The following is a 27307-nucleotide window of genomic DNA, read 5'->3' as shown; positions in this document are numbered from 1 at the left end:
TTTCATGTTCTCTGTGTGTGTGTATATAAATCTCTCCTCTGTTTTTTCCACCAAATGCATCCGATGAAGTGAGCTGTAGCTCACGAAAGGTTAGGACTATTTTAGTTTAACTAAGGGCATATCTGCACTGCAAAGTAAAACCCACAGCAGCAAGTCTCAAATGATGGGTCCACTGACTTGGACTTATGCTCCAGGGCTAAAAATACCAGTGTAGATGTTCCCACTTGGACTGGAGACCAGGCTTTGAAACCCAGTGAAGGGGGAGGGTCTCAGAACCTGGGTGCTTGAGCGCGAACATTTACGCTGCTATTTTTAGACCTATAGCGCAAGCCCCATGAGTCCGAGTCAGCTAACCCAGGCTCTGAGGCTCACAGCCTCAGGTGCTTTTTATTGCAGTGTAGACTTACCCTTAGAGAGAGAAGTACTAGCCTATCAATTTAGGGTTGTTGTTTATATCTTCCCTATCTAAGGGTGATAGTTGTAGCTGATGAAGTGATGTTTAATTTAACCTGCTCCTGGGTGGAATTTGTTTTTAATACCTGTCTAGTTAACACACACATTTCCATTTTAACAGTTAAAATAGATGAATGTACAAAAAATGATTCCTGGATCAGTGATAGCAACATGTTTGGCTGCACTGTGTCTGGTGTTGTCAACTGTGAGCCCTTTAGCTTAACAATGATTGGGACTATCTTAGTCAGTAAAGCACTCTGGAATTCTTTAGGCATGAGAGGTGCTATATAAATATATTTGGCTACTATTTTGGTTACTAGTTCAGGGAAGAGACAGGTGACTTTGTCCATGGTGTAGTTTGGGGAGGGGGGCCTGGGGAGTGTTGCCCCCCAAAACTGCAAGCCTCGGGTAGGCATGGAACTTTCCCCCCATGCGCAGCCCCATTGGCCTGACTGGATCTGCTCCCTTCCCCCAAAATATAGAAGTTAAACTATGCCTATGGCTTTGTATAGAGATGGACTTTGAGGTATCCATCTGAGCTGGCATATTACCCTACATAGATGCAAGGGCCACTCAGGTAACTGCCTTTCCCCTGTCTTGAGCAGACACCAGATGATCATGAGGCAGAGACGGGGATTAAGTCGAAGGAAGCAAGGAAGTACATTTTCAACTGTTTGGATGACATGGCACAGGTAAGAATGTTGGTGAGCAACTAGCGAGATCTCTCCTTGTGCTTCTGAGCAAGGCAAACAAATGAGGCATGACATCACTTCTGCATATATGCTGCTTTGGGCAAACCCCTGAGAAACACCAGGTGTGCACCAATCCAGCCAACTCCCAGTTATCATGTGTTGGATCCCTCCAGAAAAGACCAGATATATAGTCATAAAAGTGACATAAAGCAGAGTGGATGAGTAACTCGGAGTTTCACACGTGCTAGGTTCTATTCCTAGCTCTGCCACTAACTTCTTATGTGACCTCGGGTGAGTCACTTAACTTCTCTATGCCTCAGGTTCCCCAGTCTGTAAAATAAGAAGGACGATGTTTACCCACTTTGTAAAGCACTTTGCTACCTGTAAAGGAAAAGTGTTTATTACTATTATCTATTTCTTTTGTTGTTGTAATAGTGAACTTGGTATGAGGCTACTAAAGTTGACCCATGGTATTTTTGATCCAGAGTTTGTGTAAGATCATTCTCGATATTTTAGTTTCATTAGTTAAAGTGTAGAAAGAGAGGCTTGGGATCAGGAAAGATTTTAATATGAAGGCTTTTCCTGGTACCTGATATATAAATAGTGATGTTCCCCATAAACTTACCAAGATCTTTTTTGTTTGTGGTTTTTTGTTGTTGTTGTCATTGCAGGACACACCATTAAGCAGTCTAATTGTATAGTGCTTTATTTGATACATAATGATTGTCAGAGCTTGTCTATTACCACACAGAAGCTGTTCAAAAGCTGCAAAGGGTGACTAAGATCTTCAGTAGCCATTGACCCAAATGAGCTAGATACTTAACAGCGTGTGTAGAGATTTGTCTTGCACTAGCCTGATGGTGATTTGATTTGCCAGCTCAGATTCTTCCTTGTGACCTCAGCAGCTACTCTTCCAGAGATAGAAACCTGGTGGAGTCAAGAGAGAGAAAATAATCTGCTGGAGACCTGACTATCTGCTTCTCCCTTCTAACTGTTGTCCCTTCTCTTTCAGGTGAATATGACAACGGATTTAGAAGGAAGCGATATGTTGGTGGAAAAGGCAGACCGGCGGGAGTTTATAGATCTGTTAAAGAAGATGTTGACTATAGATGCGGATAAGAGGATAACTCCAATCGAAACTCTGAACCACACCTTTGTCACCATGACGCACTTGCTTGATTTCCCCCATAGCACACAGTACGCTTCCTTCTCTCTGCCTTGGGTTGGGTTTTCAGAGAGAAAAAGCAGATGAAGAGGGTGGGAGAGGAGACTGGGCTGTAGGGTGGACATTTGGGTTGATAAAAGGGCTTGGCAATGGTATTTTAAAGGGACACCATTAAGGAGTTTAGGCCCAAAGATTTTAATTTTTGTTTAAAAAACAAAACAAAAACAAAAAACCTAATATGAATAAGAAATGTGTTGCTGATGCACGGCATTCAAAAGACTGCAGAATGTATTACGTCCATTGTGTAAATATTCAATAATTACACACATTCATATTAAAATACAGAAAAAAAATATATGCCAGTGGTATCAACTCAACCTATGCATGTGGCAGAGGAAGTATAGTCCAGGGCTTGGTGCTGTGGTTCTCAACATTATCCACAGTGGAATCCACCCCCTCCTCCCAGAAACCCTTTCCCATCTAGCTGAAGTCTGGTCAGGACTATTCTCTGTTTAACAGTCTGGAAAGAGGGCAGAGTTGTCATAACCCCAATACTTGTTTTCAGCCCCCTTGTTGAGGATTCCTGACTTAGAGCAAGAAACTGGAAACAAGAAATCTCAGTTCTGCGCCCAGCTCTCTCTCAGACTTGCTATGTGACCTTGAACAAGTCACTTGAACCTCAGTTTCCAATCTGTGGAATGGAGAAATACTCCCTGGCCTGACAGGGATGTTGTAAGGCATGGTTCATTAGGGCCTGATTCTCATTTATAATAAGGCCTGAACAGCACTATACACTAGCCTGGGACTTTGGAGACCTGGGTGCAGTTCCCTGCACCACTATCGACTGTGACCCTGGGCAAGTCACTTAGGACCAAATTTTTAAAGATATTTAGATGAAGATAGGTATGCAATGGGATTTTTAAGTGTCTAGCTGCCTAACTCATTGATTTCAAAGTGAATTAGGCACCTGGTTTTGAAAACCCCAGTAGGTGCATATCTGCATCAGCATGTAACAAACCTTTAATAATCTAGCTCTTAGACTGTCTGAGCCTCAGCTCCTTGTCTGTGACTGGGGGATAATAGCACTGCCGTAACTCACAGGGCTGGTGTGAGGACGAATACATTACAAATTGTGAGGTTCTCAGATGCTGTGGGCAATATAAGTGCCATAGATAGATAAATGGATACTGAGGTGATGAATGCAGTATGAACACAAGATACTTGCTATAAACAGAGAAAAAAAACCTCTACTTTTGTTTAAAGCTTTTCATAAATAAGTCAGTGTTTTATGAAAATATTGAAATAATATACAAAAATCTACTTTTATATTTGCAATCACATGCTCTCATTTGCAACAATTCTTTCTACATGTGCAGTAACTGCTTAAAATTGTAGAGACGCAGGGCCCAGTCCTTTGCCATTCGGAATCGTTCCATGGATCAGGGCCTCATTTCTGAAGTTCTTACCCTTGCCCTCCTTGGGCAAAATTCCTAACAGTTCTTATTCAGGAATAACTCAGTGGAAATTTTTGTATGAGTTAGACCTTCAGGATCGGGCCTCTAGATGCTAAACATCCTGCCAGCTCAGTGTGCAAACTCATTCTTCCTCCATTGGAAATGTTGATTGGTCAGAACTGCAACAAGCTCTAAACAGTGTGGGTTGGCTGATTTGAAGTCAGGCCTGTGATTGTCCTGAGAATAGGAACTTCAAAGCCTCCAGGATTTCTGGGGACTGTAATCTCTCTTGAAAGTAAATCAGGAAACAGATGCAAATGTAGAGAAGACATAGTTGCTGGAAGCAGTTTTTACTATGACATGCTTCAGAGAAAGACTACAAGCCTCAAGAACTCTTGAGGCTTTGTACTTGTTAGTCCCAAAGCAGCAGCAAAGTGAGTCCAGTGTCCAGCTTTGCATCTTCTGATTGCATGGATATTAAATTGTAGGAAAGGCCAGTCTTTCTGACCTGTTTGGTCACCTTTCCATGCATGTTTTTGCATACGCAATATATTATTGCACTAACTTACAGGGAGCGGGTTATATTTTTGTAGTACTCTTTTGTAACGTGCAATGGTAGTATTATGTGAAGTATAAGTATACTGTTTTCAGTGTTTTACTATAAAGTTTTTTGAAAAATAGTTGTTAATTGCTAAAACCTACAAAAAAAAATCCATGCAATAGCATTCTACATTTTGCCACATAGATTTTTTGACTTTTACACAGATTTCTAAATATTTTACAGATTACTTGTATTTCATAGATTTTAAAAGTATGTACATAATGAAAGTATATACATATTCTCTTACATCTGATTCAACCTTGAGTAATTATTGAACAGATATAACCATAACCAAATAGCTATTGAGCTTTTGAGAGGAAGCAAAGTCTCTTCATTAAGGGACAGGACTGGGTGGTCAAGAGTTCGGGATTTTATTCCTGATTATTCCTGTGTGGTCAGGGGCACGTTTCTTTAAGTGGACACTATCACCTTAAAAATAAAGTATCATAAATAAACTCTCGTCTTTACCTGTGTTACCGATAACACCTGAGATTATTAAAAGTGAAGTAATTTTACATATTCAAGCCTGATGCGCATTACTTAGTAATAAATTTTCTCTCCATTTAGCAAATGAAAATCAAGGAAATGAGTTTCATTTTTATTTTCTTTATAGTCAGTCTCACTGTCAGGTTCTTAGTTTCAGATTTGGGTATAAAACACTGGGAGAAATGTTGGTTGAAAAATAACCATTTGAAATTGGATTTTAAAACAATATTGAAAAGTACCTGATTGTGGACAGTGTTTAGCTGGTTGGTAAAGGTCATGGTCAGGTTGGTACATTTCGCCCATACTTAAATTGATAGTGTCCCTTTAACTTCTCTGTGCCTTCGTTTCCACAGCTGTAACAATGAAATAATAATAGTACTTACCTACCTCACAAGGACTGTGCTGTAGTAGGGCGGCAGTGTTTTATATACTATATTGCACAGTCAGTATATTGCTGCATTCTAAGGATACAAAATATTTTTCAATACTTCCACTGCCATATAATCTATATGTGTGTGTATTTAATAAGTAGGGGTTTTTGGTAGTGTGGAGGGATTGTGGGGGAGGGAATTTAAACATTCCCCCACTGTTGGCTTTCAGGCTGGGACTACCTCAAGGCCCGATCATGCAAGGTGTTGAGCATTCTAGCCCTGATTCAGCAAAGTCCTTAAACCATATTACTTCAAAGGGACTACTCATATGCTTAAAGTTAAGCACATGCTTAAGTGCTATACTGGAGTGGGGCCAATGTGTTGAGCATCTTGCAGGATTGAGCTCAAATGACCAACATTTTTTAAAGTGCTGAGCAAGATTTCAGATGTCTGATTGACCATACACAGCAAAATCTTCCTCCTAAGAGGGAAAGACTTCTAAAACTGCCTTAAAAAGCATCCCCAAATGAGCCAAGACTATCTGGCCCTTCTCCCCATTCTCTGTCATGTTACAAAAGAAGACCCACTATTTCTTGGTTTGATTTTTCTTCCCCTCCTGTCTGACTGCTGACAGCTTTGGCTGCTGACTGTGACTTACGCTGCAGGACTGAGACGGGATGGGGCACTCAAGAATCCTAAGCCAGAACAGTCTTCTATTGAATGCCATCTAGTTTCCTTTCATTACAAACAGTGTGAATCTTGGCTGTGGGGGGAAGGGGACATTCAAACACTGATTAATCTAACAAGTGCCAAGCGTGGTCTGATCACTTGTCTCAACCATCAAAGAAATGCTGACCTGAAGCTAGGCTTCTATAGCTGACTGTTAATTATGCTCACTGGTTTTTTTTTCCTCTCTTTCTCACCCTCTCATCCCTTTTTCTAAACAGTGTCAAGTCCTGTTTCCAGAACATGGAGATCTGCAAGCGGCGGGTGAATATGTATGACACGGTAAACCAGAGCAAGACCCCATTCATCACCCATGTGGCCCCGAGCACATCGACCAACCTGACCATGACCTTTAACAACCAGCTGAACACTGTCCACAACCAGGTATGGGAATTGGCAGCAGCCAGGGCCTGAAAGCTAGAGAGCTCTAGAAAATGGAGAGCAGACATAGTGCTCCTCTCAGCACACACCCAATAAGATGGTTCCTTTCTGCCTTGTGACTAGAACATGCCACCCTCCTCCTTGAGCCCTGTCTAGTTGCGTGGTGTTTGATACAGGAGAATTAGTTCCATGGCACTTGTGTGACTGTGAAATATTGGCTTCTTAGTCTATCTTGTTGGAGATGATTCAGCCCGCCACCCTGGAAAGTTGGTATGAAAAAAAATCTGATGGCGGTGTCCCTTTATGCAACAAGTAGGATTGCACTCAGTGATAATCAGGCAGACATGAGTGATTTATTCATATTACTGCTAAGATAAAACTAAATCCTCATATCACAGACACAATACTCTGCAGTACCAACAAAATGTAGTGCTCTCACTTCTTGTCTTAGCATTTGGTGATGGTATTTCTGCTTGTGTATTATTTGTCTTTACAGTAGTACAGTAGTACCTACGGGCCCTAATTGAGATGGGGACTCCATTGTCCTGATCCTGAAGGACTTGCAGTTGAAGTTGGTAGATTCATATCTACTGCCTATACTTTGGTCTCCTGTATCATAATAGGAGGGTTTTTAAAGATTTTAAAAGAGGGTGTGTGTGCATGAGAGTGGGACTATCACATGATCTTGATATGTACAGTGTTGATGTATTTTAAACAAACAGTAGCTTAAATTGTTTCCCTTGGAATTGTGTTACAGTAATTAAAGGGAAGGGGAGGTATTCTTGGATAGGACAGTAAAAGACTGAAGTATGGTGAGGTTGCCATCCTTAGGGTTTTGTAGAGCTCTTTGGTGTGGGAGCCGCCTTGTTTTGATGTTATAACAAGAAGATTTAAGGGGATGAATATAACTGTGGCATGAGGGACTGGTGCCACAGGAATAGAAGCTCCAAAAGAGTCTGGTTTGCAAAGTGATCCCATGTATCTTAGAAATCTAGATTTCATGCTGGCTCAATTTTTGGTCACTTATGATAAGAAAAGGCTTCTTTATATTATTCATAAAGCTGTGGGCACCACAATTGTACGCAGTGATAGGTCATTAGTGTGTCATGGCTAAATGTAGTGGGTTTTCAGTTTTAAATTACAGGTATCCTTGCTTGCTTGCTTTTGAAACTCAGACTGGAGAGTCAGGCTGCTTACAAACTCCCCAAATCCTGCTGCTTCACCTTTCCCAAGCACCAGTTGGCACCATTTACTATAACCAAACACCATCACCACTACTGGAAGGGCCAGACTCTGTCACCTTTACTCACACTGGGTAGTTCCTTACTCCACCAAAAGTTCCTTCCAATGAGACTGTTAGCGCTGCTTAGCTTGAATACGGGTGGAAGAATCTGTCCCTGCGTGTCAAACAGTAGCAAAGATTTGGGTGAGGCTCTGCCAGTATCAGGAAGTTCCAACATTCTTACTGTAAGTCAAAAACCAGACCTATGGGCCATTTCTCCTGTTTCATCTCCCATCCATAGGTTAGGTTTCCAACTATCTCTTGTGTTTCCATCATCTAACGCCTGGTTTTATTTTGTTTTGTTTTTTTAAGTGGGGGTGGGAGGAAGGGAAGAGCTGCCTTGGGTTTTCTCAGCAAAAGAAATGTGTAGTTGTGATGGGAAGATGAGTGGGAATTTCCAAATTCTCCTAACAGGTTTGTGTTGGGGGCAGAACTGATCTTGCCAGGTTTCCCACAGGAAGTGCCAGAAGCATTTACAGAGCAGCTTGACTTTGTGTGACCAGTTCCTTTTGAGCCCCTTTCTTTCCTGCCTCCTCCCTATTGTCCCAAACCAAATCCATCCTCAGGAGACGTGCTCCATTCTGGAGACTCCTTGGACAACAAACTGGGATGTGGGGTGGTTGGAAGCAGCCCCAGTTGATAGAAGGCCTCACTGGTCATGCTCAGTGTGCTCCTTTTGCCCATGTCACCCACCCTTGCCTCTGCACTCCTCAGTTTTCTGTTTTGCTCCTCCTCTATTTTTTGTTTGCAGGTTTTATTTAGATTCATTTATTTTTAGATTTGCTTCTTCCAACATACCATCTCCCTCATTTTTTTGTTTTGTTTAATTCCCATCATTCCTTTAGGCCACCAACCTGGCTCCCACCTCCACCAGTGCCACTATTTCCTTAGCCAACCCTGAAGTCTCCATACTAAACTACCAATCTGCACTCTACCAGCCTTCAGCAGCATCCATGGCCGCAGTGGCCCAGCGAAGCATGCCGCTGCAGACGGGAACGGCGCAGATCTGTGCCCGGCCTGACCCCTTTCAGCAAGCCCTCATTGTATGCCCTCCAGGCTTCCAAGGTAAGAAACAGGCCTTCCACCTTGCAGCCAGCCCCTCTGCTGTTTGATTGGGTTTTCTTTTGAAAATTCCCTCCAGCAATTCTTTCTGAAGGAAGAAAATCTGGAAGTGAGGAGAACCTTTGGAGCAGTTGGGTTGCGGCTGATGACTCGGGGGTGGAGGGAGGGAGGTGAGATTGTGATGCTCATTGTTCATTACCCTGATCAGGGTATTTTCAAGAATCTCCATCTTGTTTTGGCAAACCTGAAAAGAATGGAATATTTTACTGACCAGTTCCCAGGTTGCTCAGTGATCCAGTTTCCACAGGGTGACTCAGCAGGTTAATGACCTAGAAAGTAAGATGTCTAGCCTGGAAATTTGCCCCAATTATGGACATCAGTTGCCAGGCATCAATACAGCTGCACCACTGCAACTAGTATAGACAGGCATAGCTGCTGTTTGGCCCAGTGGACAATACTCCTACTTGAAACCAGAGTAAGCAGCACTGGGGCACATAGCAGCTTTGCCTGTCTATGATTGGGGCTGCTCCTGCATAGTTACACCAATAGCTATATCAGAGGCAAATCCCCAGGCTAGACAAAAGCTGAGATTTGGTCCTAGTAGGGCAGGATCTATCAACAATAATACTTGGCAATACTCTAACCCCTTTTATACAAGGATCTTGCAGTGTTAACTTTCACACCAGTTGAAGCCTAGAGTCCCCCAGAGTAGACAGGGCAGTACTGACACTATAGCTTCAGAATGTGTTGACTAATTTGTTCTGGCGATATGCCTTTAAATCCTAGTCAAGTCCAGAGTTACAAAGTGAGACAGTGCAGAGTGGAGTGTAGAACCTTGTATTCTTGATTCCCAACCTCCCACTTTCATCAGCAGGCAGCACTCTCACCCTGTAGTGTATTTTCCTAGCCATCTATGGTGATTGTCTCTAGCCAGACTGGAGAATAACAGGCTTAATTCAAAAACATTGTGCCTTCTTATAGAATTGCCTCCAGACGTAGGTTACGTTATGATGTCTCTGCTACATTTAAGACATTCTAAAAGCATGCACAAGGTTTAAAGAGGGGTAATCTGTTGGTGTCCTTGGAAAAGTATTGTCTTCAGCCTCATGTGTGTGTCATATCTGCCAAAAGTTGATAGATCTCTTTGGGCTGGGGTGTAATAAATTTGGGTGGATGTAATAAGTGGGAATCAAGGGCCTGATTTTTCAGAGGTGCTGAGCACCTGCAGTTCCCATTGACTTCAGTTAGAGTTGTGGCAGTAGAACACCTCTGAAAATCAGGCTCCTCTTCTGGCCGCTGCTGCTTAACTCTGTCCCTTCTCTGTTCATGGAACAGGGTTACAAGCCTCCCCTTCAAAGCATGCTGGGTATTCTGTACGGATGGAGAATGCTGTTCCGATTGTCACTCAGGCTCCTGGGGCCCAGTCTCTTCAGATCCAGCCAGGTCTCCTTGCACAGGTAATTTCCTTAGTCTGGATAAATGTGGATTGGGCAAGTATAGGTGACATTTGAATAGTCCTATGCAGAGCAAGTCTTTTTCATTTAGTTTAACTTTTACGTGGTGTGGGGGAAAGGGTGAAGTGGGTTTTTTTTTTCCCAATCCCTCTGTGGTTCAGTTTTAGAATGGGACACCCAAGTGAGCATCTCCAGCTTTCCATGGAGCATCCGGCTTTCCTCAATCTCTCTTACATCTTGCAGGCCAATTTTGATTTCTGAAAGGCTCTAACAATATAATGGTTAATAGCTCCACTCTTTTTCTCAGTCCTCCTCTTCACAAGGCCTGATGCAATTCCAACTGAAATTAATGGAAGTTGTGTCAGACCGATGGTGAGAATGAATCATTAATACTTTTCTAAATCCTACTAAGCTCTTGGCCCTATGGCATCTTGTGGCAATGAGTTCCACCGGTAAAGTGTGTATTGTTTAAAAAATGTTTTTCTTATTTTCGTTTTAAATTTGTTTCCTTTCAGTTTTATTGAATGTTGCCTTGTTCTTGAGTAGTGGGAAAGGGTAAATAGGCAGATGGGAGGGCCAGGGCAGCTGAGTCAGTGAATCTCTGCAGCAGCCTTTATTGGCCCAGTTCTTGGGGGGGGACTCTACTGGGAGATAAATGACTCCCCAACCATGGAAACTCAGGATGGGGGCTGGCACTGGCAACAGTGCCTATTCTCCTTCAAGGTGAAACCCCAGCCTTCTGGCAAGGGAGGTACAACTTATACCTCCTTGTGCCAGCTTCAGTGAATCTGGCCAACTTTGCTTTTTTTTAAATGGTCTGAGTCTTATTGGTTCTGTTGGTATCAGGAATGTCTTTGATGGAGAACAAATATACTGAACATAAGACACATAGAGCTTCACAATACCTCCTGGAAAAAGTGATCCAGAGGTAAACTACATGCCTATTGTGCACTGATTAATGCCAGGATGTTCATTTGCATTCAGATCTCAACAGACTTTAAAATCATGCTCAAGCATTGGATTCCTGGGTTACATGTGCCATCGTGTGTTGTTGTGATTACTTTCCTTTGCCAGCTGCCAGCTGAGCTTATCTGGTGAAGACAGAATGAAACACAACCTAAAGCCTGTGTGTTTTTTCACTAGCTATGTGCCCCGCCCATTCCTAATAAAAGAGTCTTTGTTACAGAGCTGACTCTTGGCGTAAGTCTGCCGCAAAATGGAATCCATCTTTGTTGATGACTGTCATAACTTTCAGCCTGGCAAGGTTGGGTCTTGTATCCCATTCAGTACAAAGCAGGTGTCTAAGAAGCAGAGCAGTGGAAAAGAAAAGTCAGATTTTCAAAGTTATCAGCAGGAAGATGTGCACACTGGAATTAGGCACCTGCAATTGCATTTGCACAAATGCCTGCCCCTTGCAAGAACCATTCCTTGATGCAGTGACATGCTCCAGCAGCAGGGATCTGCCAGACCCTTTCCCCACTGCCTCCCACCTGCTAGAGCCTTTCATAGCTGCAGGGAGCTACACACCATAGTGACAAGTCTGAACTCAGCCTGCCTTCACTGCAGTGTGTAGCACATGCAATTGTGGTTGCACAAATGCCTCCCCCTGCCAGAGCCTTTCGTCAGTGCAGTGAAAGGTCATGGTAGTGGGGAAAAGCCAAATCTTTTTCTTGCTGCCCCCAGTAGCTACACGTGTACTGCCTGTATTCTACAGGCTGCTGTGAGTCTGGACAATGTATACGTCATAAAGTCTCTGGGAGCAGCCATTGGTGCTCATCCCCGCGTCAATATAATCCAGCACTGGTAGTGGCTGAAAGCCAAAATTGGACTCTTACCATTTATTCTCTATATACTTTCAAATCCAGGAAACAGGGCCCTGCAAATGATTGCAAGTCCCTCATCCTGAGGCCCTTGGATGAGCTCTGCCATCACGGTGGTGATGGATAGGGATGTATTTTGTATATTGTTGCTGTAAGTTGGTTCTTGCAGAAATGAAAAGTTAGACCAAACCACTGCCTACAATCTGCAAAGTGGGTGGTGAAAATAACCCTTACACCTGACCTTACCGGGTCCATTTTCACCCACATGAGCAAGTATACCTGTGTGCGGAGGGGAGACGGGTGAAAGAAGGCTGATTCCAGTCTTTAACAGTGCAGTAGTTTCACATCTTAAAGGGGCAGGGCACCATGTATTTCAGGGGTGTTTTTGTCCAGCCTGAAATTGATGTTTTCACCCATTGAAAAGCCTGATCCAGTGCTTGTCCCTTCCTTCCCTTCTCCCTCAGGAGTGTTCTGCATTCCTGAATTTTCTCACTTTCACTCCTTCCCACAGCACTCCTAGACAGGAAACCCTGCTTGGCTGCCACCAGCCCATTCTGAGTAAATAGGGCCATGTCCATTTGTGCTACTTTCTGATGCAGCTCACTCCCACTTTCCTCATCTGGACCTAGGATCAAGACACCAGGGGCCAAAGTGTGCTCTTAGTCACACCTGTGCAATCTTACTCAAAGCAGTGGACATGGCAGCACTGTCCCAGTGGACCAGCCCAAGCAATCTTTTCCTGCCAATGAAATGATTCCATGGTCCTTACCTGATAAGTAGAGAATTTGTGCCTGGGCCCTGACAATGAATCTAGATTCACTCCCTAAAAGAGGCGGAGAACTGAACAAATTCAGGCTACCTCCCCAAACAAGGAGGAAGTGGCTTTAGCATGTAAACTCAGGTAATCTCTTGCAAGGGAGCAGCAACAGTTTATTTACCTTTTTTAAACCAAAGTTGTAAAAACAAAAATATCCCCACCGCTCATCCACCTGCCTGCTGGTGCTAGTCCTTTGTTACAGCACAGTGTTGTGAACAGCTCTCTAGGGTCCTGTGACTGAGTATCCTTTGCAGCCCTGGTTCTGCAGATGTGGTTGAGACAGAAAGAGGCCCACCATAGCAGCCCTTTCATCTGACTCAGCAAGGCAGAAAATCCCAAGACAATCAACATTTGGAGCTGGGATGGAAAGTGTGGGAGTTTTGGGTGCTTTTTGGGGGGGGAGCTGGAGGGGCTACAGGATGGGGAGAGGTTTAAGGTTTTTGTGTTAATCAATCTCTGAATCTGGCTTAGGAAGGAACAGGGTGAAATACCTTCAAGCAGAGACTCTGTTTACAGTGTAGCCCCCTCAGTGTTATGTGGCTACACAATGTGAACCCAGCACAGTGGCACCGATATGACCCTAGAGAGGGATGTAGCTGGTGCCCTTGAATGCCATGGCTCAGTCTCTGAGCACGCATGCTCTGTATGCCAGCACTCGAGAGATCCTGCTGTCATGTTGGTGGCATCTGAATATGACCAGGTTGTAAAAGATTATACGATTCCTAAATTAAGTCATCAGAGCAAGATGACCCTGGGAAATCTTTGTAATAGTGTGCCTGGACAGGGATGTGATTGCTGAGCTTGCAGGGGAGAGAGTCTAGCTCTGGCACTAAGAGGCACCAGTTTAGAAAATACCAGGGAGGGTACGGAGAGGACAAATGTAATTCACAGACTTATTTCCTAGACTGAAATACTCCTATTTTCTGTTCATATGGAATGGATTTTGTTGTTAAGCAGCGTCTGTCATGCTGCAGCCATTCCCAAAGCAGTGATGTGGGATGCTGTGCCAGCCAGTGGCTGGGGCAAGCGCACGAGCCACTTGGCCTGATTCTGCCTTCAGATGCACCCGTGCAACTCCTCCATTGAAATTGATGGACGATCTGCATACATGTTTGAGGGAAGAAGCTAACCCATTATGCTTTAAATACTAGCCCCTACACAGCTTTGGACATTAAGGCTGTGTTTTCAAAGGAGCCCAACAGAGAATTAGAATAGGATAGTCTAATAGTATAGAATGGAAGAGAATTTCTGTGGGATTTCGGCATCTAACTCCCCTAAGGCTCCAATCCCAGTCAAAAACATGTCTGATTAAGAGGAGGAGTCTGAGCTAGGAAAAATGGCAGGTATTGGTTCACTTGCAGCTCACCTTTAGATTCTCCTCTGAAGTACTGATCAGAAAGTACAGGAGCCAGCACAGAAGAAGAAAACGGCACAATCAGCTGCCCAGTAAATGCCCCACGTGGAAGGCCTCCTGCTATGGAAAGTGTCTCCTTGGGGACTGGATGGCTTAGCTAATTGAGCTGGGGAACATTTTTATCCCTGTCCCCGTTTTGAATTCAGCTCAAGTCAGTAATCGCTGAAAGTTTGTTCCTACCGGTAGCTGTTAAATGATCTGTGTGAAATGGGATAACAGTCTCAGTCCAGTTCCCAGCAGTCAAATGTTCATTTTGCAGAAACCACCATCCCAATAGACATCAGCTGCCACTCTTTAGAGGCCTCAACAAAGAAGCTAAGTAAGGAATGTTCCAAAGACATCCCTAGGGGTGATGGCTCCAGGTCTGACTGGAGAAACGTTAGAGGGTCAGGATGGGGGGAGCTTGCAGTGGCACTGCCTGTGCTATACAGTACCTGTTGTGTGGCTAACCGGAGGAGTTCACTCCCCAGGGAGGTCAGTCCAATGCTAAATTCACTTAATGTTTTGTAAAGATCATTCGAGGAGGTAAGAAGTGACTTTGTCTGTCTTCGAACCCTTGACCCTATAACTTCATCTGCCATTTGTTCTCACTTGGTGCCCATTAGGTCTTGATTCAAAAATATAGTGTTGTTCGGACAGGGCAGGCTCATAATAGACTGAAAGCCCCATTCATGTAGGGGTAGGTGATTAAAGAGTAGGACTGACAAGGCTCTGGTATACTGTGCACCATAGTGTTAATGCTGTTCTCCGTTCAGTTTGTGACTCGTGTGCAACCTTAGGAAGGAAGGATGAACATTAAAGGGGGCATAAGCAGAAACTATTAGGTTTTAACAAATAAATGATATTCCTTTTATCCACTTTTGTATGTTAATGACTAGCACTAGTGATAATGGCCAATTTCCTCTGCTTATAGAAAGCAGCCCTTCATGAATACCAAGCAGATACCACAGTGATCTCTGTTCTTCAACCATAGGAATTCAGTGATTATCAATAAAAATTGAAATTAGAAATAAATTTGCAATGGGAAGGCAATTACACAAAAAATCTATTGTGTGCTGTGATCTCCTCGAGATCTCACAAGCTAAGTAGGGTTGGACTGGGCCACTGTGGATACGTCTACACTGCAGTTAAACATCTGCTGCTGCTCTGTGTCAGCTAACTTGGGCTCACAGGACTGTAAAATTGCTGTGCAGATATGGCTCAGGCTCCAGTCTGAGCTCTGGGAGCCCACGAGGAGGGAGGGGCCCAGACTCCAGCACGAGCCCGAACATCTACACTGCAATTTTACAGCCCCGCAGCCTGAGCCCAAGTCAGCTGACACAGGCCAGCTGCAGTGTTTATTTAATTGCAGTGTAGACAGACTAAGTGTGGATGGGAGTCCCAGGTGCTGAAGAAAATTGATGTTGGTGATCTACTAGATGTTACTTTTCCCTCTGAGTTACTGTTGAACCAATGTTGGAGGGACACTGATTCTGGAAGTGTCACCTTTCAGATGAGTTAAAACCAAGATTTTCACAACTTCCAGTCCTTAAAGATTTTAGAGAACTTTTTAAAGAAAAGATTTGTTAATGCATTTGCTCTGGGCAAATATTAACTTAATAACTCTCACTGAATAATACTTTCCCCCACAAATATTCCCACTAGTTTCAGTGGAACTGCTTGTGGAGTAAAATACAAATATGTATTTGTAGCCTTCCTCCACTCCCCCACCCTGCTCTCGCCGCTCCAGGCTAGACATATCCACTGTCTGTCCAGATTGGAGCACCAAAGCCTGCTAGCTGGCAGAACTGTTTTCCAGCAAGGTGGCGATTCTCATGCTTTGTATTTCAGCACAGACAGGGTCCTAGCATATTTCTCATTCTCAGATCCCTCAACTCTCCTTTACTGCCTGAGCAAGTCAGTGAAAGTGGGCATTAGTGCTTAGAATCCGCTGTTTTTCAGTCAGTGTGAAAACATGACACTCACACCTTTCATGCGTCAGAAATTGTTATTTGTGTAAAGTAACCAGCTGCTTTACACCTGAGTGATATGCACGTCCTAAAGCTCCTTTAGCTGAAGTGAATTCAGGGCCAGATTTTGATACTCTTACTCAGGCTGAATAGCACTTTACTCCATGGAAAGTTCCATTGACGTCAATGAGACAATTTGGAGAATAAAGTACTACCAATGTCAGTAAGGGGATCACAATCTGGCCCTTAGTCATCAAAAATGTGTTAGGATTAGGGATAGGGAATTGATTCTCTTTTGCCTCTGGTAATATCTGTTTTGAATTTAGTTTTTAAATCTCACATTTTTCCACCTGTGCTTTAGATGTGAGCTAACTGGAACTAGTGAAGTAGATTTTATGTAAATAAGCCTATCTGAATCTCATGAAATATCCATTTTTCTACCTGACCTGTTCCACATCACATCCCCTCTTTCCAGTTCAACTAGATCCTTCCTTCATTCTTCTCTGATCCCATTCTCCCACTCCCCTGACTCTCAGTTCCTTTCCTCCAGCTATCCCTTTTCTTTCTCTCTCCTTCTCTATTGTAAGACTCCTAATACACAACTCCCTCTTTGGCCTTTAAATCCCTCTCACTTCTCCCACCATTCCTCCTAGCCCATCCTTTCCCTTTCCTTATCCTCTTGACTCTATATTCTGTTCAATTCTGTTTGGGGTGGCAAGGAAGAAAATATTTCTGATCTGGCACACTCTCTGTTGGCCTTTAGCCAGCTGTTTTGTTTCAGTTTTTAGTAGCCTAGGGTGTCCCTAGCTCAGAGGTGACCCAGGTTTTATTAACTAACCCTTAGGAAGCCCGGGAACTAATGAGATTTGAAGACAGCATCCAGCCCAGGAAAATATGCCAGGCCTGCTGAGATCCCAAGATGCATTTCCGCAAAGGCAGAAGGCCCGACGGGGAGAGGGAGTGAGTGAGTGTGGTGGGGCCTCTGAGCCAAACTGATCTGAAGAACAGAAATAAAGAATTCTGGTTCTAGTTGAAGTTTGGGTTGAGATTCGGGCCAGTTCTCATTTTCCTATCCCTAACTGTGACCCAGCTGCTGCCTTGGAATACATTAGCAGGGATTTCTCTAATCCTTTGTGTGCTCTGTACTAAAAACTATTTTACTGTAGTTTCCTGAAGGCATTAAAACCTCCTCCCTAGGATGGGCTGGCACCAAAGCAGAGTGGTGATTCTTTTTAACCACCAATTTCTCTTCTGTTCAACAGCAGGCCTGGCCTAGCGGGACCCAGCAGATCCTGCTCCCTCCAGCCTGGCAGCAATTGACTGGAGTAGCCGCCCACACCTCAGTCCAGCACGCAACTGTCATACCAGAGACCATGGCAGGGACCCAGCCGCTGGCAGACTGGAGGTAAACCTGGAGTATTGTGTGTATATCTGTGAGACACCCACTAGATGTGAATGTCTGTCTGACGGCCTCTGTGTCTGAGTAGTTTCTAATATCCCAGGCTGTCCCTCTGGGCTAACGCTGAATGCACAGTGAGCGCAGTCTTTGCTCACACAGTCACTCGACTCCCAGCATCTGACTTGGTCTGTAAGGTGCTTTTGGATATTTTGAGTATGAAGGGAACCATCCATCATAAAACCAAATTCAGGTTTAGCCTCTCAAGCTGCTCCTTACAGGTCTGTCCTTGTGACACGATAACATCTTACAAGAAAAAAGACACATGCTCCATTCTTGATCCCAGCATCTTCTCCCTGATCATCCGCATCCGTTGTGGCTTGTTTAAAAAGCCAAATAGCCCTATTGTTTTGTGCTGTGTTGTATCCCAGATTCAGTTTGCAGCACTTTTTGCACTGGTGAAAACTTCCTGAGAGACAGGATAATTCTGTGGGAGGTGACATCTGTAGAGAGTTATGCAGGAGAGCTTTGGCCCTTGGCAGTCTCAGTGCCGGCATGGATAGTGGGTCTTTGGCGTTTTCAGGCAGAGTGGGAATGGAATTCTGGCTGGGTCCTGTCTGTGCTACAGTTGTTTGTGAAATCCTGACCCCTGTCAAAGGATATGGGATGGGGAGGCACTTCTCAGGCCAATTACTTTGAACCCGTTTATCACGGTAGGCCCTTCCTGAAATCATTCCATTAATGGCTTATTTCATCTCTCCTGGAATGAGGGATGTAAAAGGCTAACTGGTAAGCATTAGGCTAACCCTTAACTGTTAACCCCAGTGGCCCTGCACCAACCCGAGGGACTCCAGCCAGGCGGCCATGTCACAGCCAGACCTGTGGGACTTTTTTAACCGATATTTACATCCCTACCTGGAACATCTCCAATGATGCTCTGTCTACCTTTGATAGTCTTTCCACTGCCAAGTTGCTCTTACTACTTCAGAGGGTCAGTGTGAATAGGCACTGAGTGGAGGCAGTAGTGAGGATGGGAGCTGCAATGCAAGGCCTTGAAAGTAAGAGGATTAAAGTGGTGGGTAAATGGGGCATCCTTCAAGGCTCTCATAAGGCCAAATCCTTTGCCCCTGAAGCAAATTCATATGAGATGTCAGATTGGCAAATCCCCTTGTCATTTTCACTCTTTATACTTTATGAAAACGGGCACCAAAGAGGCGCTAACTCTGCTCTTGTAATCTCCGAGACGGTCAGTCACAAGCACAGCATAGTTAAGGAGTTTGAAATCTGTCCATCTCCAAAGGAACCTGGTCAGATTGTCACTTGCTCCATTGCTGTGGTTTAATCCGCAAATAAAGACATCACTACTGGGTGAAAACATCAGTTGCTTTCCCGGATGGTTGCTCAGTGAACAGTTGGTGGGTGGAAGATTTTTCTTTCAGCAGGCTGTCTCCTCTCCTTTTGCCTGTGGGCTGTGCAGATCATCTCTACATTGAACCTTAGTTGGAAGAGTGGGTCTGATGATCTGGGTTATATGCCATACGCAGGTGGTCCACAGAACAGCACTGGTGGGAGATTGCTACTCCACTGTGAGTTGGCATCTCACTCCAAAGTCATTGTTATACCGCGACCTTAGGGAGTGTCAGTTATTGTTGGGACTCAGAGACTTCTTCTGGCTTCCCTGATAGCCTGATGTGACATCTGAGTTGTGGGGAATTGCTTTTGTGGGTTGCACCTGGAGAAGGTCTTCCTGAAGGAGCTGGAGAAGGTCTTCCTGAAAGACAGAGAGGGGATTGGAGCGTGTAGGTGGATATTGTAGGCAGAACAACAAGCTATAGAGAAAAAGCTACCCACGTGGTCAAAGTATGAATGTGTGTGTGTGTTGTTTTTAAGCCTTAGCCACAGGCATACTATTATAGTCTAGTGACAGGACTTATACTGCCGCAGAGATGGTTTGGTTTGGTACTGAGCTGAGTCCCTTGTTCCTCAGGCAGAGGTGGGGATAGGAGAACTGCAGAGACAGTGAGTTCACTAAGAGAAAGGGTGACATGCATCACTCTCAACTGCCCTCTTCTGCCAACACAGCCAATGGCCCTGAGTGGCTCCAGTGGGATATGTGTTCTGAATATAAACTAGGGGCATGCTGCCCCCACCCTGAAAGAGAATGAAGCAAAGGCCTCTGAAAAACAAAGGGAAGAAAGGGAGAAAAACACCAACCCAAACTTGATGCCAGGACTGGCATGCCCAAGGTCACATTTAGCTGGAGGCATTTCTGAGGCTAATAAAAGCCTTTTAAAGAACTGATACACATTTAAAATGCATTTATCTCCAATTTCCTTCCTCTTGCAGAAACACACATGCTCACGGCAGCCATTATAATCCCATCATGCAACAGCCTGCGCTTTTAGCTAGTCACGTGACTCTTCCCGCAGCTCAGCCCTTGAATGTGGGTGTGGCTCATGTCATGAGGCAACAGCCGACCAGCACCACTTCCTCCAGGAAGAACAAGCAGCACCAGTCATCTACGAGGTAAGTGACAAGGAGCATAGCGGAAGCCTAAGGACTCCGGGGGCCAAATTCACTGCTGAAGTTGACGGAGCTGCATTCACTAAGGCTAATGGCAATTTTGGTGGAAACTGTATAAAGAGAAAAGGAGTACTTGTGGCACCTTAGAGACTAACAAATTTATTTGAGCATAAGCTTTCGTGAGCTACAGCTCACTTGAGCTGTAACTCACGAAAGCTTATGCTCAAATAAATTTGTTAGTCTCTAAGGTGCCACAAGTACTCCTTTTCTTTTTGCGAATACAGACTAACACGGCTGCTACTCTGAAACCTGTATAAAGAGAGGGGAGGAAATGCCTTTTTCCCAACATACACCCTGATTCTTCTCTCATGTGTACAATGTGTAAATCAGGAGGAACTAGTTGTAAGTGAGAGAAGGATCAGGCCCATCGTATTCTGATTCTGTAGTAGGGTTCTGCTCAGCTTTCCAAGAGAGCGGAGAAGTCACTCAAACAGAAGGGCGTGCAACCGTGCCTATTTAAATCCATTAAATTGATGTCTTGGCAGAATTACTGGATATTGAACCACTTAAAAGCCCCGTTGCTTCCACTTCAGTGAATATATATAGAACAGAGTAGTTATAAATATAGACTGCATGATGAAGTGCGGTGTCATACAATTTTAATGCCCTGTGTTGGGGATGACCACATTACTGTGAGCGGCAGAGCCACAAGTCAATTGTATAAGTCTCCGCAAATTAATGTCAGTCAAAATTCTTATTACCTACCTACCTACCTCCCTCCACAAAAAACTATCTGTATTCTGTTTATGCAATTCAGATGTGCTGATTCAGTATGCCCCAACCCCAACATATCCACAGACAAAAGGTGTAACCGTCTCCCTCTATCTGATTTCAATGACACTCCTAAAAGTGGCCACATTTCCTCAACATTATCATCCCCTCAAAAGGCCACATTTTCAGAAACAATGGACCTAAGGTGTGCACCTAGAATATGTCCATTCAAGAGCAAATGGGTGATTGCCTATATGCAGGGATAGATCCACTGGTCCAGCTGTGATGCATTCGACACAAAGTGAAGGGCAACGATAGCCCTAAGCCGCCTTTACTCTTCCCTCATTCTAGACATAGGCCAGTCCCTGGCATACATTAGAGCAGTTTTCTGGCTGCCCTAGTTTATGCTCATCTACAATGGCCCCAAAGGAATCATGGGGGCATAAGAACATCTCCTGTGCCAAGATCTGGTACGGAAGGTGGCACGGGGGCCACTGCAGGAGTTCTGTGCCACCCAAGGATTCTCCTACACAGGGGAATTTTGGGGGGCTGGAGCCATCAGTTTTATGGATGTTTTGTCCTGCAGGAGTGGGGCCAGGTTCTGGCCCAAAGCATGCAGTTGCATGAACAAAATGCAAGAATGCATGTGCAATAACCCTCTCGCTCCTGTGGTAATCCCTGTGGGTGGGGCACATTGGCAGGGTACATATGTCAAAAGTATACTTTGTTACTGCTTGTGCTGTAGCTGGTGTGTGGACGGAGAGCTGAGGTCTTTAGGGCTGTTAAACCAGCGCCTTTAATTAGCACTGTTTTTTTCTAAGAAAAGAAAGAACAGGAAAGAGAGAGAGATCCAGAAATGTCCTCTCTTACGTCTACACAGCAAAAAAACACCTGCAACAGCAAGTTTCAGTGCCATGTCAACTGACTCAGACTCATGCTACTTGGCTAAAAATAGCAATGTAATCGTTCCCACTGTGGCTGGAGCCTGGGCTCTGAAACCCTCCAATGGGGGAGGGTCTCAGATCCCAGGCTCCAGCCCGAGCAGGAACATCTAAACTGCTATTTTTAGCCCCATAGCACAAGCCTTGTGAAACCAAGTCAGTTGATCTGGGCTTTGAGACTTGCTGCTGCAGGGTTTATTTGATTGTGTAGCTGGACCTACAGAAGGGGAAAAACAGAGGAGCTCACAGCTCTTAGGTGACCAGATTGGGGCCAGAGAAACTACTGAATTCATAACCAGTTCCACTGTACTTAAGATGCCAGTGTTCAAGTCCTTCCCGTTTGTCTGCTCTCTAATGTGTAATGTTTCATGTACTTTGAGAGGATTCCAGCCGTCTTACGCCATTCGTAATACAGAACAGAGACAGTTAAGACCCAACAAGCCAGTAAAACAGGGAATAGATCACAAAACATCTGAACATACACAGTGTCTCACCAGCCCCCAATAATCTGCCACCAGGGCACAAGGCGTCTGCATTAGGAAGGAGTCTGACACTCTCAGAGCAGCTGCTTTCCATGGTCCTCTATTTTATGTTATTTGTGATGCTTTTGTATCCAAATGAGGGATATGCTCCTTTCGAGAAGAGGATACTCCATGTTTCTCATTGGTATTCAAAAGGCACTGCAAATGCTACTGTGCAGTCATTTGTTATGCAAAGGACTCTATGTAAGTCAGTGCAGTGTGATATGTCCATAATTTCTTCCCTTTGATACATGCCACTTATTCTTTTTTGTTAGCTTTCAGGTCAAACCAAAAACACAGTCAAAAACTGCCTGCAAAATTGAACCAGAACCAGAACTTTTCTTCTTCTTCGAGTGCTTGCTCATGTCCATATTAGGTGTGTGTGCTCGCCACATGCATCGGTGCCGGAAGCTTTTCCCTCAGCAGTATCCATACGGGGACCGGCTCTGGTGCCTTCTGGAGTGGCGCCCGCATGTCGCAGTATAAGGGGCGCTGCCGGCTCCCCACATCCTCAGTTCCTTCTTGCCGCCAGTGACAGTGCTGGAACATCTGCTGCTTAGGCTAGCATTGATTCCTTCTCTGTTCTTGTGAGCTTTGAAATCCTGTAAAATGATTTCCCTGGCTTCTATTATCCCCTCCCTGGATCCGGAAGACTGGTATGCTGCCCTTGACTTGAAGGACGCATACTTCCACATAGCGATCTTTCAAGGGCACAGACGCTTCCTTCGGTTTATGGTGGTCCTCTCAATCGGCCTGGCGACAGCACCGAGAGTGTTTAACAAGTGGCTGTCGGTGGTAGCAGCTTACCTCAGGTGCCAGGGTATTCAGATCTACCCATACCTCGATGACTGTCTCGTCAAGGGCAGCTCCAGGTCTCAAGTCCAATGGGATGTTGTGGTGCTTCAGGCAATGTGCCGCTCTCTGGGCCTACTGGTAAACAACAAAAAGTTGACGTTAATGCCAGTGCAGAGGAGAGAGTTCACTGGAGTGGTCCTCAACTTGACCAGTGCCAGAGCGTTGCTGCCACTGGAAAGGTTCCACATGTTGACGAACCTCATCACATAAGTCTTCACGTTCTCTCTGACTACAGCCAGGGTCTGCCTGCACCTCCTGGGTCACATGGCAGCATTCACTTACATGGTCTGCCATGCCAGGCATCGAAAGGGGCTCCTGCAATAATGGCTGGGGGCAGTCTATTCCCAGTCCAGAGACCCCCTGGAAAAGATCATTACCATTCCCTAGGTGATACTTACCTCGCTGCAATGGTTGACTGACGGCAGAACAGTCCTGGAAGGGGTTCCGTTCAACAATTCCCCTCACTCCATCGAGTTGGTGTCGGACGCCATGGACCTTGGCTGGGATGCACATCTTGGCAACCTCCAGACACAGGGGATGTGGTCCCCAAAGGAGGCAAAGTTGCACGTAAACATCAGAGAGCTCCAAGCAGTCCAGCTGGCGTGCGGAGTCTTCCTGCCCCACCTGTCAGGCAAGGTGGTATGAGTCCTGATGGACAGCACAGCCTCTATGTTCTACATCAACAGGCAAAGGGGAGCACTCTCATCGGCTCTTGGTCAAGAGGCACTCTGCCTATGGGACTTCTGCATCAGCCACGAAATCCACCTGGAAGCTTGTCACCTTCCTGGTGTCAAGAATATGCTGGCGGACCAGCTCACCAGGGATTTCTTCTCTCACCACAAGTGGTCGTTCCATCCAGAGGTATCCTGCATGATCTTCCAAAGGTGGGGAACTCCCCAAATGGACCTGTTTGCCACCAAACAGAACAGGAAATGCCACCAGTTTTGCTCTTGGCAAGGTCTGAGCAAAAGCTCCCTCTCTGATGCTTTCCTCCTGTCATGGTTGTGGGGCCTGATGTACGTGTTCCCTCCGATTCCACTCATCAGCAGGGTCCTGGCAAAGATCAAAAGACACAAAACCCGGGTCATCATGATCGCCCTGGTGTGGCCTCGCCAACTTTGGTTAGGCACGCTTATGAGCTTGTCAGCAGCCCCTCCCTGGCCCCTTCCCAACCACCCGGACCTGCTGTCACAGGACCACGGCCGGCTCCTACACCCCAACCTTGAGTCTCTCCACCTTTTGGTGTGGATGCTGCTTGGCTGAACCTGGAGGAGTGGACCTGTTTTGAAGGAGTCCAACAGGTCTTCCTGGGGAGGAAGAAGCCCTCAACCAGACTGATTTACCTGGCCAAGTGGATGAGGTTTTCCCGCTGGGCGTCTGAGCGTGGCATCTTTCTTTCGCGTTCTTCCATACAGGCTGTTCTGGACTACCTGCTCCATTTGAGGAACCAGGTTCTGGCACACTCTTCCATTAGAGTGCATCTAGCAGCCATCTCCACTTTTCACTCGCCGATCCAAGGACAGATGGTGTTTTCCCATGACATGACGGTCATATTGTTGAGAGGGCTCGAGAGACTCTTCCTGCAGGTACGGACTCCTGTCCCACAGTGGGATCTTAACTTGGTCCTCTCTAGGCTCACCGGCCCACCCTTCGAGCCGTTAGGTTCCTGCTCCCTTTCCCACCTGTCATGGAAGGTTGCGTTGCTGGTGGCGGTGACGTTGGTGAGATAGGTCTCTGAAATTAAAGCCTTGACCTCAGAACCTCTGTACATGGTATTCTACAAAGATAAGGTTCAGTTGTGGCTCCACCTGGTCTTCCTGCCAAAGGTGGTCTCCACCTTCCATATGAACCAGGACATCTTCCTCCCAGTATTCTGTCCCAAACCAGACAAGACTAGCGAAGAGAGGCGTCTTCACGTCCTGGACATCCGGAGGGCCTAGGCTTTCTACTTAGAACGTACCAAGCCTTTCCGAAAATCGACTCAACTCTTCATTGCTACAGCGGATAGGATGAAGGGTCACCTGTTATCCTCGCAGAGGATTTCCAATTCGATTACCTCATGCATAAGGATCTGTTACAACCTGGCGGGGTTCCGCCACCGCCGATTGTCAGAGCCCCCTCGATGAGAGCGCTGGTGTCTTTGGTGGCGTTCCTGGTGCACATCCCTATCCAGGACATCTGTAGAGCTGCAACGTGGTCCTCTGTTCACATGTTTACCACTTATGCCATCACTCAGCAGGCCAGGGACAACGCTGGGTTTGGCAGAGCTGTGTTGCAATCGACGCGTCTGTGAACTCCTACGCACCTCCAGGGGTACTGCTTTGGAGTCGCCTAATATGGAATGGACATGAGCAAGCACTTAGAGCAAAGACAGTTACCTTTTCCGTAAATGGTATTCTTTGAGATCTGTTGCTTATGTCCTTTCCATGACCCACCCCCGTTCCCCACTGTCACAGTTTCTGGCAAGAAGGAACTGAGGGTGGGGAGAGCCGCAAGCGCCCTTTATACTGCGCCATGCAGGTGCCACTCGAGAAGGCGCCAGAGCCAGTCCTCAACGGATACTGCTAAGGGAAAAACTTCCAGCACCGATGCATGTGGTGAGCACATACACCTAATATGGAATGGACGTGAGCAACACATCTCGAAGACACCAGTTATGGAAAAGGTAACTGTCTTTTTTCCTTTGACTCTGAAAATGTTGTGCTGGGGGGAGGGGAAAAAAGGCTTTAGAGAATAATGATGTGGATACTAGAGAATATGCATTCTTTCTTCATTCAAGGTCTTTTTGTTGCCTCCACTCTTTGATGGGCAGGCACTGTGTTTAGGGTCCTGATGCAAATGAACCCCCATTTTCCTTATTTACTTTTAGTGCAGGGGATTGAACTAGGAAGATAGAAAGGAAGGAGTTGAGAATATTTCCCCTCTAGTGAAGAAAAACCTATTTACTTCTTCCACCCTGCACCCACTGCCTTTACCACCTCACATCAGAGCCAAATGAAACTGAGAAGGCTGGGCAATTTTCTGTCAAAACTTTTTTATTTTTTTGGACAGGAAATTGGATTTTCAACTAAACAACAGCTTTTTGTGAAAAATGTCTGCTTTCCGTGGGAAAACTTCCAATTTTGGGGGGTTGAAAAACTGAAATATTTTGGATGAAAAACCAAATATTTTCATTTAGAAATGCAACAGTGGTGCCTCATGCGCCCATTGTCTTCAGTGTGCTGGGATGCTTGTCTGGACTACATCTCCCAGGATGCACCATGGCCAGGCATTCCCATGAGGCAGCATTTCCAAATTGAACTATTTTGGTTTTCAGACTGAATTTTTTTTTTAAACTTTTGCAAAAAAAAATCCAACTTTTTCCATAGGAAAGAAACCCAAACATTTTTCAGCCAGCTCTAGTGATGAGTGATGCGAAGCGCTCCCTTCCTCCCTCCCTTGAAGTGGCGAGTACACCAGTTCTGTAGTGTGCCCAGCCCTCACCAACAAAAGAATGTGAGAGAGGTTGATGCCAGGACTCAAAAGCCAGTAATATCTGAGCAATCCAAGCTTTAACCAACTGATTGTTTTTGTCATTTTCAGAAATGTGTCCACATATGAGGTTTCGTCCTCTCAGGCCGTCAGCTCCCCTCAGCGATCGAAACGCGTGAAGGAGAACACGCCCCCTCGCTGTGCCATGGTGCACAACAGCCCGGCCTGCAGCACTTCTGTCACGTGTGGGTGGGGAGACGTGGCTTCCAGCACCACGCGGGAGCGGCAGCGGCAGACAATAATCATTCCCGACACACCCAGCCCTGCAGTCAGTGTCATCACTATCAGCAGTGACACAGATGAAGAAGAAGAACAGAAACATGCACCTACCAGGTGAGCAGTGATTCTGTACCCCATTGGGAAACTCCATAGAGTCTTAGGAAATAGGGCTGGAATTCAAAGACCACCTTGACAATCTAGTTCATTGGTACACAATCTATGCTTTATGGGCCAACAATAGCATGGAAAGCAATTCCTGACAGTCGCCCTAAAGAAACACTCTGACAGGAAAGTTAGCAGGGTCCAGTGGTGAGAGTGCTAATCTGGGGCTCAGGCGAGCTGGGTTCAATTCCCTGCTCTGCCATAGACTTTCTGTGTGACCAGGGGCAATTTACGTGATCCCTTGTGCCTCAGTTATTCCAT

The 27307-nt window shown here is 45.4% G+C and overlaps 1 protein-coding gene across 2 annotated transcripts in view; it reads left to right on the top strand.

Annotated features, from left to right (window-relative positions):
• Positions 1-27307, top strand: part of HIPK2 (homeodomain interacting protein kinase 2) — a 179765-nt gene that overhangs the window by 134395 nt on the left and 18063 nt on the right. The window contains exons 5-12 of one of the 2 annotated variants that reach the window (XM_038401791.2): positions 1059-1145; positions 2158-2342; positions 6170-6332; positions 8550-8676; positions 10009-10130; positions 17390-17532; positions 19870-20049; positions 26717-26998. In XM_038401791.2, coding sequence (XP_038257719.1) covers positions 1059-1145; positions 2158-2342; positions 6170-6332; positions 8550-8676; positions 10009-10130; positions 17390-17532; positions 19870-20049; positions 26717-26998 — 1289 coding nt within the window. Of the gene's footprint in view, positions 1-1058; positions 1146-2157; positions 2343-6169; positions 6333-8456; positions 8677-10008; positions 10131-17389; positions 17533-19869; positions 20050-26716; positions 26999-27307 lie in introns of both variants that reach the window. The other variant, XM_038401769.2, reaches the window with a different exon arrangement.

Source organism: Dermochelys coriacea, chromosome 1 (assembly GCF_009764565.3).
Source record: "Dermochelys coriacea isolate rDerCor1 chromosome 1, rDerCor1.pri.v4, whole genome shotgun sequence".
Lineage (NCBI taxonomy): Eukaryota > Metazoa > Chordata > Testudines > Dermochelyidae > Dermochelys > Dermochelys coriacea.
Note: the sequence above shows the minus strand (reverse complement) of the source record. Positions and strands in the feature narration are given on the sequence as shown.